This window comes from Gossypium raimondii, chromosome 10, assembly GCF_025698545.1.
Source record: "Gossypium raimondii isolate GPD5lz chromosome 10, ASM2569854v1, whole genome shotgun sequence".
Lineage (NCBI taxonomy): Eukaryota > Viridiplantae > Streptophyta > Magnoliopsida > Malvales > Malvaceae > Gossypium > Gossypium raimondii.
Genome location: NC_068574.1, coordinates 12,345,498 through 12,357,981, shown reverse-complemented (window position 1 = coordinate 12,357,981; position 12,484 = coordinate 12,345,498). Strand labels below are relative to the sequence as shown.

At 30.8% G+C, this 12,484-nt stretch overlaps 1 protein-coding gene across 1 annotated transcript; it reads left to right on the top strand.

Moving 5' to 3' along the window:
- Window positions 1–8,317: 8,317 nt before the first annotated feature.
- On the top strand, window positions 8,318–10,384 carry LOC105777875 (F-box protein SKIP2). The gene has a single exon (XM_012601368.2). It carries the CDS (start codon window positions 8,468–8,470, stop codon window positions 10,103–10,105), a length of 1,638 nt encoding a protein of 545 aa, XP_012456822.1. The 5' UTR covers window positions 8,318–8,467; the 3' UTR covers window positions 10,106–10,384.
- The last annotated feature ends 2,100 nt before the right edge of the window (window positions 10,385–12,484 follow it).

Below are 12,484 nucleotides of genomic sequence, written 5' to 3'. Positions count from 1 at the left end.
CGTCAACAGAATAAACAACGAACATAACTAAAAGTTATGTTGAAAAATAGGATTGATGCATCAGTAAATGTCATAAACCCAATTAGTCTGTGATGACATTGTTGTAGAAAATTCTAGCAGAAACAAACGAATAACCACATTACTACATGTCCTAGAAGAAATTGATTCAACATTGATAGTAAAAAGCACGGCTACCAGCAACAGTGAAACACTCATACCAATGAGAACAGAAAACCACACATGAAATCAACTAAGCTAACCAACATGAAAAAGGAGACAAAGCAACGAATCACAACAAACACATTGAATGCAGTAATCAAAGGACTTAGATAGGAAATAAAATAAAATAAATAAATAAAAATACTAATACTAAGAAGAACACAAGAAAAATACTAATAATATGGTGGTGAATGATAGCGGATTGACGTGTACGATGAGAAAAATAGACGAGGGAGGGGTATATGAGGAACGGTGTCACAAGCGGTGTACCAACGACGAAAGTGGCAATGATGGTGGGAATGTGGATGGTGGTAGAAAAGCAATCGGCAGCGAGCAAGGTAATCGGTTGTAGGGAAAAAAGAGGAAGATGAGAAGAGAGGAGAAATAGGAGGATTCGACAGCGTGAGGGTGGTTGCGTTGGCGAAGAGGAACGGCAACGTCGGTGTGTGAGAAGGAAAGGGGATGGTTAGGGAGAGAAACGGCGGTGAGGAATGAAGAATGAGGAGGAAACGATGGGAAAAAAAGATGAAAATGGGGAAATTGGCGATACGAGTGGACGGCGGGGGTTGAGCAAATGATGAAACGGGAAGGCGAACGGTCGGCGATGAGGGCGTGGAGGTGTTTGGAAGCACAAAATTGGGAAAATGTTAAGAAGAAATAAAAGAAAAAAAAATTAAAACCCTAACTTTAAAGAAGGTACACGGCTGTGTAGCTAGGTCGTATATCTCTCTAGGCCTGTGTGAAATGGTGTAGCTCATGTGGCTCCTTTAACTTGTTCTGACATTTCGTTTTTCGCTCATTTTGCTCCCAAGTGCTCTATTAAGCATTAAAACATGAATTTAAAGAATTAGGAGCATAAAATTTACAATTAACATTGGATAATCACCCAAAAACGCATTAAGAATGATGTTAAAATATGTTATTTTTAGCACTTATCATATATCATCCACTAGATAGAAGCACTTGACATGATTGGTATGATAATAAAAGACTAAGTGATCTGTTTCAACCCTTCTCATCCCAAATTCTTGAAAAACAATACTAAACTGACCTAGGCAAGCCCTCAGATATTGTTTGAGGCCATAAAGAGATTTTGGCAGTTGACATGCTAATTTAGACTCCAATAAAACCTAAAAGTTGCTCAATATAAACTTCTTTGATCAATGCACCATAAAAAAAATGTATTTTTAATATCCAATTGAGGAATAGTTCAATGATTTATTGCAGTAAGAAAAGCCAAGAGCCAAACAATGGCAATTTTGGCAACTAAAGAGATGGTTTCTCCATAATAAAGGCTAGAGAAATTCATGCAAACCCTTTTACAAACAAATGTGCCTTCAAATAATTTTTTTTTTGTTAAAATCTCTGCATATGTTTGTGTTATTTTCTCCAAATTGATGATTATATTATTTTATTAAGATCGAAATATGCTTAGGGTTCTTTGTATTTGATTTGGGAATTTTGAGATTTATACATAATTTTTATATTTTAGGTTGTTGTATATTGATTACTGTGATATTTGTATAATTTTCAGCTATTATTAGATATTTTTCAAATTTAGGTAATTAAAGGAATGACCAAAATTCATATTTTGTATCATTAAATATGCGGAAAATTCGTATTTTCAGAAAATCAAATCAAACTTTGAAAATTTTACCCCTTTTCAACCAAATTGAAATATTCATAGGAACATCATTTTCAGTCAAAAATTGGAATTTTTATTCTCTTAGTCGAGGCTTTCAGTATGATTGGGGTACGCACCCTTGTTAGGGACAACGATTTTAGATGCATCATCATCAAGACCAATTGTTACGCTCTTACAACTAAATTAAATAGCCATACTTTGAATTTGTTATTGTATGATTGAATCATTGATGATAGGGGTGAGTATTCGGTCGAATTGAGTGAAAAGATTTTGAGTTAATCAAGTTGGCGAGTCTTATTTTATCATCCTAACGGTATTTGAAATTCTTTTGAATCGAGTGAAATTATTTGAGTTAAATTAAAATCTTGTTACAATATAATTAATTTCAGAGCACATAAAGTTGAAACCATATGTATTTGAATTTTTTAAAGCAAAATAAGAAAAAGAAGATATTTTAGTATAATAAACTTGAATAATTAATTAACTTATATAGGTCCCAAAATTATTATTTTAGAAAATTTTAAAATTTTAACTTTCTTTACATGTTTTTAGAATTTTAAAAAATTATAGTTTTTAAAAATTTTGAGTTTTAAAATTATTTTGATTTTTTTAAATTCTTGTTGAAAGAGACAAATTTGTTCATTTTAAAATTGATAAGAATCAAAGGAGTATTTACACCAACCTATTATTCAAATTATTCAACTTATTCAAATGTAAAATTTAACTCGCCCAAACTTGAAACTCGAATTATTTATTTGAATTAACTTAAATAACTTAATTCGATTAATTTAAAATTTTATTTTATTTTTATTTTTCGAATCAAATAAAATTTTGCTTACGAGAAAATCCATGGACTTGACTCCTTTTTATTTGGTTGTTTTCTAATAGGTTGATAGAGATGTACATAAGCTGACCCACTGATCTCGTCATAAGGATGTTTATTGTGTACTTGTTGTGGACTACCTTAATATGTTGGATAACGCCTTAAGTCGTTAATTATGGTTTGCCTTTTTTACTTTCAAAAAGAGAACCCCATAGAACACCATTTATTCAACTCCAACCAAATAACATCAGCCCAATTTTTTAAAAGAAGCCCAAACCTACAACCCAATCCATAACCAAGTCAATCTATTCGGAATTGGATTAAACCTGGCCGAGTTAGACGAAAGTAGATTTACTTGAGTCAAAGTGGGTCGGGTCAAAGGGTTTACTTGATGGAAGACATGGATTAATGTATAAATATATAAATTATAATTAAATGAAAATGATATTTTAATGTTTAAATTTTTTATTTTATAATGAAATTATATGTACCAAATTGTGATTTAGAATAAAATCATTGATCTCTCTACTACTTAAAATCAAACTTCAAATGAAGCAAGGAGGGTGCAAAGTTGAAAAGAGGCACTTTTCTTTTTGTTGGCGTGTGTGATCATAAATTGAACAGTTCAAAATGTTGAATCTGAAGGTGGCCAAAGGAGTTCCCACCTAACGTCTTTGATGACTCTTTGAACAATATTGTTCCTTGCCTTTGACTTTGACTTTCAATTATTTTTCTCAACTTATTCTTAAGTCGTACAACATAATAGTATCATTATATAATTATCACCCAAAGTGTTATTTTTTTAATTAACAATATATTAAAATAATACTTGTAATATGATATGTGGCTTCGCTAATTGTATTGTTGTTAGGATTTTGTCCTCATCAAAAAATATTATTTATATGACTAATATTTTAATAATTTAATGAATTTAAAGGGACAAGTAAGGGCATTGCCCCCAAATAGAAGGCTTTTAAGAAATTAATATATTATTAAATTGAAGTTTAACCCTCTTAAAATAAAATTTTTAATAAAGTCCCTTCAGAAAATAATAAAACCATAAACTAATACATGATAAAATTATATTTTAACTTCTCAAAATTTATAGTTCAATTTCAACCCTCCTAACAAAATTTTTAGATTCAACCTGCTCTATCATATTGATCTAGAATACTCTATATATTAATATATATTCAATGGTTGAAATTGTTCACGTAAAACCAATAATTAGAAGTTCTAAATTTACATTAAAATTGATATGCATTATCTATATAAATAGACCATAAAATATAATAGTTAACAATATAAATAATTATGGAAGTATATAAAACAACTTTAAATTGAATCCTCCCTTTTAACATTAGTTAACAATAATTTGAAATCTAAAATAATTCAGGAATTTGAGATCAATTGTTCCAATAGAATGCGATCTTGAAGAGTTTTAGTAGGTTGAGGTTTGATATTAATGAATGAGTCGGATTAGATTATATTTTGAATTTTATTTTATTTTTACTTCAATGGATTTAAGCGCATATTTTTGTATTTTATATAAAATATAAAATTACTATAAATGTTTGTTTATTTTATAATAAAAAAATTAAATTTTTATGCATGACAAACACATTTAGATTGATAAATTTAATGGTCATATTGTAAAATATTAATCCTATAAAAAGGTTAAGTTTTAAGGATAGTCCCTGTACTTATAAATTTGTGTGGATTTAGTCCCTCTACTTTTATTTGTTTGAAATTAGTCTCTACTTTTCAAATAACTTATTTTCATTCTTTTGTTAAATTTTGTCCTAATATATATTTTAAAAATAGGTATAATCACAATTTAACTCTCAACCTTTACAATTTTTATTAATTTATCCCTACATTTTAAAATTCTTTTATATTTTTATACTTTTTTATAGGATAAGCTTCATTTTGGTCCTTTAACTCATGTTGGTACTTAATGTTTTTTTTGTTTGTACAAGTTGAGACCCAAACTTGTATTATGTCACACATTTTACTCCATTTTTTTGGTAGCAATGTCAAATGTGATGACATGTTACTCTAAAATTATGAAACATTGTAACATTAAAATATAAATATAAAATATAAAAAAAGCTAAAAGATTATATAAAATCTAAAAACATGGATATAAAAATTTAGAAAATTTAAAATTATATACACCGAATAAAGTATATCCACTTAGCTGCTTCTTCAAAGTAAAATAAAAATAAAAACAAATAAAAATCATAACAAACTCTTCTTCTTCAACATCAAATCTTTCTTCAAAAACCAATCATAAGAATAGTTATTCAACAAATAGCACAAATTGATTTCCAAAAGAAATAAAATACAGAAAGCTTTAAAATTTCAAATTTGTTGGTATTTTGGACTACTTCCATTCATATGGGTTTATTTTTTCATCTTTTTATAGTGGAGGAATTCTTGAGGATGAAGAAAATTTAATAAAGAAATTTGTTTGTTTTAGCTGGAAATGGATGCTTTAAACACTAATAGAAATATGAGATCATTTAGGTCCAATCTTAACAAACTAAAGTAGAAATGAAGGTGACTTGTCCCGGCCATTAAAATTAAAAATAAATATTTAGTTTTCAGACAAAAAATAATTGAAAATGAATAAAAAAAAAGTGTTAATTTTAAGCTAGGTTTACATTTAACTTCTTGATTGGGTAAATATGATAGGTGAACTCTATATAAATAAATCAACAACCAAAATGTTAATATTTTATAAATATAATTACATAATTTTCTCCGCCCTAACTTCAGTCCAATCTTAGGGCTAGTTTGGATGGGCGGTGTGTTTACCTCCGGTGAGGTTAAAAACAGCAGTGGCGGTGAGATTAGTTACTGTAGCGGTGAGATTGGGTACTGTAGCGGTGAGATTAGAAACAATGGTGGAGTGTGTGTTTGGATTCAAACGCAACTGTGAAGCGTGAGGTGAGAATGAAAAATGACTATTAAGGACATCAGATTAGAATTGATATATAATAGAATGAAAAATCTGCAAGAACCATTGGTTCACGTTTATTGCTTAAAAATCTATCTACAATACAATTTCTTCATGTTTCATCAAATAAAATTAACAAATGCTAATTTTTTATCTATTTTAGAATGATTTGACAAAACTATAAATTAAAATACTCAAATAAATTTTCTTCTAAAGTTGGAGGACTAAAAGGTTATTATGCGAAAAAGAATAATAATAAAAGCAAAAAACGTGTAATTCACGAGAATTTGACTCGTGAGCCACCGAGGGAGAAAAAAAGGAAGAAAAGCTCTTAAGAGGGTAGTTCCTTACGGAGATTCAAATGAGCCACATTATAGGAAGAATGCATTTGATGCGAGGAGAAGATGGGCGGGTAAAATGCACATTCTCTTAAGAAGGTTTTCTCTTCTTTTATGTTTTTGGTTTTTCATGTTGAGTTTCGTTTAGATCTTCCATTTCATTAATGTAAGTTGAAATGACCCTTATTTGCATCATATGTAATTTGTTAGATCCTCATGCTCTTGAGTTTGCCGCAAATCCAATGGTTCTATGTTCTACCTTCACGCTCATCGAGTTTGCGAGAAATTTTTTGGGTTCATTTTCTATTTCTCGTATCTTTGGTTATATTTCGCATGTTCTATCTTTCTTGGAATTGGTAATTATATGTTTGCGATAAATTGCGCGCTTGTATCGATTGGGAAGGATGATGGAAGGCTATTTTGGTGCATTATAATGTCAACTGCACCGAAAGCCTCTAACTATCGCTATTTGCTCCAAATGAAAATCACCGATCGGTGTGGTTGAAAGCAACCTCATCTGACCGATACCTCAACCAAACACAAATGCGGTGAGTTTGGCACCATCTTTTTCTTTCAAACGTGCCTCACTGCCTCACTGCCTCAATCCAAAGGAGCACTTAGTCTCTAACTTATTGGACCACCGGTTGAGGTTTTGAGCCACATTGTTGACCGTTGATTTTTTCCCATATTGGGAACTACGTATACTTTTTTTCTTTTCTTTTTTCTTTCTAGAAACTATATATATTAGAAAAAGTACATAAACGAAAATTATTACTAATAAATTTCTCATAGACTTCACTGCTTTTTTTCCCTTTTTCTAACACTGTAATTTAATTATTAGAAAATCGTTTAAGGTAGTTAATATCATATTAATAAAGAAAGAGAATGTGGTGGTACTGAGAAAGATCGATTCACTCTAATTAAGCGAAGAGACAGAGGAAGTATGTAAAGAGGCTAAGTATACAAAAGAGAAGGTTGAGGGTTATAAGATAGTTGTGAATGCTTAAGGGTTGATCCTTTCTTTATCATGTTGATATGGCAAACCTGCTACTAATGACCTATCATTGTAGAGTGCATGGGTAGATGTTCATGATAGGGCTCATTCTGTCATTGTAGGAGCTTGCTAGGTTAATGTTTAGTAAAATGATAATTTATTTATTTTTATCATTGTTTATTTTATATAATATTGTATGAAGTTATAATTAACTTTAAAGTGCACATGCTGATAATTAAAAAAAAACAGTTAATGAAAATTGTTTTAACTACAACTTTTTCCCTTAAAAATATTTTATGCTCTATTTGTTTCAACATAAATTTTTTAGGAAAATATTTTAACTTTTTCCATGTTTGTTTCATGTAAAATAGGATTGTAAAAGTAAAATTTTTCCAGTCAACGTAAAATTATCCACTTATTCTTGTAAAATGTATTACCAAAATTTTTTCCATAAAACATTTTCCAAATTGATAAGACTTTGTTCACTGTAACACCCCCATACTCGACTTGAATATAGGGTCAAAGCATCAATATGTTACATCCTCTATTGCATTCTTCACTTAATAAATATTTTCTTATAAACTTTCATTTTAATTTAGTCCCTTTTGTCATAAAAGTTCAATATTCACTAATTAATTATATTAAATCAATGTTCTTTTTTTGTTACACTTTAATCACATAATTTGTCTCAATATCTTGCTTCACATATCAAATTAATTTCTATGTATTTCACTTCTATTATTCCATCCACATATTTTCTCAAGTTTAACAATTTAGTCACTTTTACAATAATTTATACATATTTTATCATCTCATAACACATTTATTAAACTTTTATCACATATTAAGTTGTTTAAACTTTTGTACAATTTTCAATTTAGTCTCTATTGCCATGTAATTTATTTTTTCACCATATAAGCACTTTAATCAAATAATTCATTATAGTATCGTATTCCACATAACAAATTTTCATACATATCACTTCTCTTGTTTCAATTATAAATTTCACAAAATTTACAATTTAATCATTAACATCATGAAGACTCTTTATTTACTGTAATTTCACCTTAACATCACTTTGTAATCAATTCACTACTTATCATAAATCTCGTTATAAGTATATAGTAATTATTATATATTTTCAATTTTGTATTTAAAATCTAAATTATTAAAAAAATTAAACTAATTATGGTGAATTTATTGAGTGAATTACTATGCGCACCAAAAACAGAAGAAAAGGAATGGGGGATTTAATTTAAAATAATGGATGTTTAGTCAGCCATGGTGATTGCGAGGAGGACAAGCACCCCGCCCCATTTGACGGGGCCAAATTCATGTATATTACATATACCCCACTTTTCAACCCACCCTTATAATTTCTCTCTCAAACACATTCCCCAAACCTAATTTCAAAGAAAAGAAGAAGAAGAAGCTTTCCTCTCTGTGTTTGCTTTCTATCCTTCGCGCCTATACTGCACCCGCTACAATGGGTCAATCTCCTTCCGCCGCTTTAGACAGGGAAAGCTCCTTCAGCCACCGTTTTGGCTTTTTATCTTCTTCTAGTTCGGGTTCCAGCGATGGATTTTCCGATGAGATTTTGGCGAATCGGGATTACACCGCTGAGATTCCCGACGAGTGTTTAGCTTATGTTTTTCAATTCCTCGGCCCTGGTGATCGGAACCGTTGTTCGCTTGTCTGCAAGCGGTGGCTGTGCGTTGACGGTTGGAGCCGCCACCGTTTGTCTCTCGACGCTCAATCTGAGATCGAAGTTTCTTTGCCTTCTATCTTTATGCGCTTCGATTCCGTAACCAAACTCACTCTACGTTGTAGCCGTAGATCAATTAGCTTAAACGACGGCGCTTTGGTTGCGATCTCAGTCCGTTGCCAAAACCTCACACGGCTTAAGCTCCGCGGTTGCCGCGAAATCAGCGATGAAGGAATGTCGACTTTTGCTAAGAATTCTAAGAACCTAAGGAAACTTTCTTGTGGTTCTTGTACGTTCGGTGCCAAAGCTTTGAACGCTGTCCTTGATTATTGCTCGAATTTAGAAGAGTTATCGGTGAAAAGGCTCAGAGGAATCCACGACGGAGCTGAGGCGATCGGGCCTGGAGCGGCAGCTTCTTCGCTGAAAACGATTTGCTTGAAGGAGCTCGTTAACGGTCAGTCTTTTGAACCGCTTGTTGTTGGAGCAAAAAACCTTAAGGCTTTGAAAATTATACATTGTTTGGGTGATTGGGACAGAGTCCTTCAATTAATTGGGAATCGAAATCGAAACGGAAAAGAAAATCTCCATCTTAATAACTATAATAGCAATGGTAACAACGATGCTTTGATGGAAATTCACCTTGAGAGGCTTCAAGTAAGTGATATTGGCCTATCTGCTATTTCCAAATGCACCAAAATTGAAAATTTGCATATTGTGAAAACCCCAGATTGTTCAAATTATGGGCTTGTTAGTGTTGCTGAGCATTGTAAGTTGTTAAAGAAGCTTCATGTTGATGGATGGAGGACTAATAGGATTGGAGATGAGGGTTTGGTTGCTGTAGCCAAACACTGTCCTAATTTAGAAGAACTTGTTCTGGTTGGCGTTAATGCTACCCATTTGAGCTTGGGAGCCATTGCTTCTAATTGCTCGAAACTTGAAAGATTAGCACTTTGTGGAAGTGGGACTATTGGTAATACAGAGATTGCGTGCATTGCAGCAAAATGTATGGCTTTGAAGAAACTTTGCATCAAGGGATGTCCTATTTCGGATATCGCCATTGAAGCACTGGGTTCTGGTTGTCCCAGTTTGGTGAAAATTAAGTTGAGGAAATGTAGGGGAGTGAGTTGTGAGGCTGGTGAATGGTTGCGCGAACAAAGGGGATCTCTAGTGATCAATATGGATGCTTGTGAGGTAGATGGTGGTTTTGAGGCTAGTGTCAGCAATGGTGGAATCCATGAAGTTGGGGTGGATTATCCGCAGGTGGTTAGCCAAGTAACTGACAGAGATGCTTCGACGAGCAGCAATGGCAGGTTAGCATTGTTAAGGTCGAAGTTTGGGCTTTTTGCTAGTAGGAATTTTGTGGCATGCACATTTAGAAGGTGGTCTAACAATGAAGATAGTTTCAATGGCAACTTGTGAATGATCCTTTTTAAGAGTTGGAACAATATTCTTGATTTGATCACAATGCAACTTTGTGAGACGAATCATTTTCTTAATGCTTTTTGTAGTTCTTGATTACATTTTTTCTTGGGAATGTGCAAATTTGGGAGGAAAAAGAATGGGAAACAATTGGCCACGTATTTTCTGATGATTTCTTGTAGATGTATTGTATCTCCCCTTTCAACAATGTGTTATTTTTTATATCTGTGCATAGATATTTGCACTTTGTATAAGAGGTGGCATTTTGTAGGTCTGAAATTAGATTCCATTCCCATGCCCATGCCCATGGATTACGACCTTTTGAAATTCGAATCTCAATTCTAAACATATGTCCTTTCCTTCTACAACTCAATGTTTTGAAGGGTCGTGTTGATTTTCTAGAATCATTGGACATACTTGGTAAGCCTTCTCTTTCATCTTGACTTTGATAAAGAAATTTCGTCTTAATTCTTGGTCTGAAATCGCTTGCCTCAAAATTTTCAACTCTTTCACCGTGTTTAAACTTTAAACAGCCTTTGCAATTTTCTTTTCTACTAAAGTTAAACCAGACTTTCTTTGAAACAAATCTAAAATTTAAAGCTAGAACAGCCATTAGTTCAACTTCCGGGGGAAATATCCTCTTATATTTACTTTCATTAAAAAGTAAACAAATTGCATTTTACCTCATTTCTTAAAAAACGGATAAATTAATAAATTGATGAGCAAATTAGTCATTACTGTTACGCTTGATTATCTTTAAACTCAATGTGAATTTTTTTATTTTGTCTTATCCCTCACCAGGATCGAATAAGAATAGATAACAAACTTGTGAGATTGACATGAGGGGTAAGGATGACTATATTTCTAGGAACAAACTCTAAGTGAATATGAATTATATAGATATAAATATGGTTGACGAAACAATAACATAACTATATTTTAAAAAAATTAAAATTTTAAAAATAAATAATATTTTTTTATAATTATTTTAAAAGCCACATTTAGGATGAACATGGAAAATAATTAGTCTCAAATTTTGTGTTGCACATAAATATATATGTTTATTTTTGTTATTTAATAAAATAAATTTTTAAGATCATATAACTAATGTAAGTAATTATTATTAAAATAATTAAAATATATAATACTATCTATACTGATAAATCGTAATTATAGTTAATCTATAACTATAATACTAATTAAGTAATAATTAATTTAAAAAATATTATTTTATGTTAATAAGTAAAACCCAACTCAAACTCAATTAAAAATATTATTCATATAAATTTATCTATTATTAATAATTAATTATTTTAATAGTTAAATCTAACTTCTCAAATGTATAATTCAAGAAATACAAAATTAATGAACTTATTTTACAAATAAAAGCAACTTCAGCATAACAGACTATTACTCCTGAAATCTTACTATACGTATATCGATTATCGAATAATAATAGTACTTGAATTCTTTTGGTGATAAAATAAAACATATCCAATAATACTAAAAGTTGTTCAGTGATTCTTTAAATGCTGTTTGACTACTAATGCATATATCTATAAGGCTAAATCTTCGCTTCAATTTATATATAATTATAACACTAATTAAATTATAATCTATTTATAAGGCTAAATATTATTTTAATTCATATATAACCATAACCTTAATAAAGTGATCATCAATTTAAAATAATAGATATAACTTAATCTAGATCCAAAGTTTAATTACATAATAATAATTGTGACACCATAATAAAATAAATAAAATAAGAATGATTTCATACTTTATATAAAAACTCTATTAATAAAATAATTATAATTTTTATATTATATCAATAATATTTTAGCATGCTTATTTGAAAAGAACTGTGAATTGATGGTTAAATTATTTTGTTATTATTATATAATAATTAATAATATATGCATTAACTAAATTGTGATTATTTAAAACAAACAATGGAAATCTTGTCACCATGTTCTTCGCCGATGGCTACGTTGGAGGATAAAATTACCAAGAAAGTTCACATGCAAAAGGATGATCTGGGGGTTGATGAACACCTTATAGTTGTCGATGAAGATGGGAGTCCCAATGGGATTGATAGGCACTTTAACTCACGAGTGTCTTTCAAAGACATGCTACTTGGAGCTTCGAGGGCTACAAAAGGGTATTGCACGAACAAAATAATGATGATCTACAACTGCTTGATGGAGATGTGACTACTGGAACAGAAGACAGTTACCTTCGATTTGATTTCTGAAAGGGCCCATCAGATTTTGTACAAGAATATGGCTCGGATGGTTTTGGTCAAGCTTTTGGGAAGGAAGATAAGTTTCCAGACTCTTTCTAATAAAATTTATCACCTATGAAAGTCATCCACTC

What these genes read in the sequence shown, in the direction of transcription:
- LOC105777875 (XM_012601368.2), top strand. Translation starts at nt 8,468, where the DNA reads ATGGGTCAATCTCCTTCCGCCGCTTTAGACAGGGAAAGCTCCTTCAGC.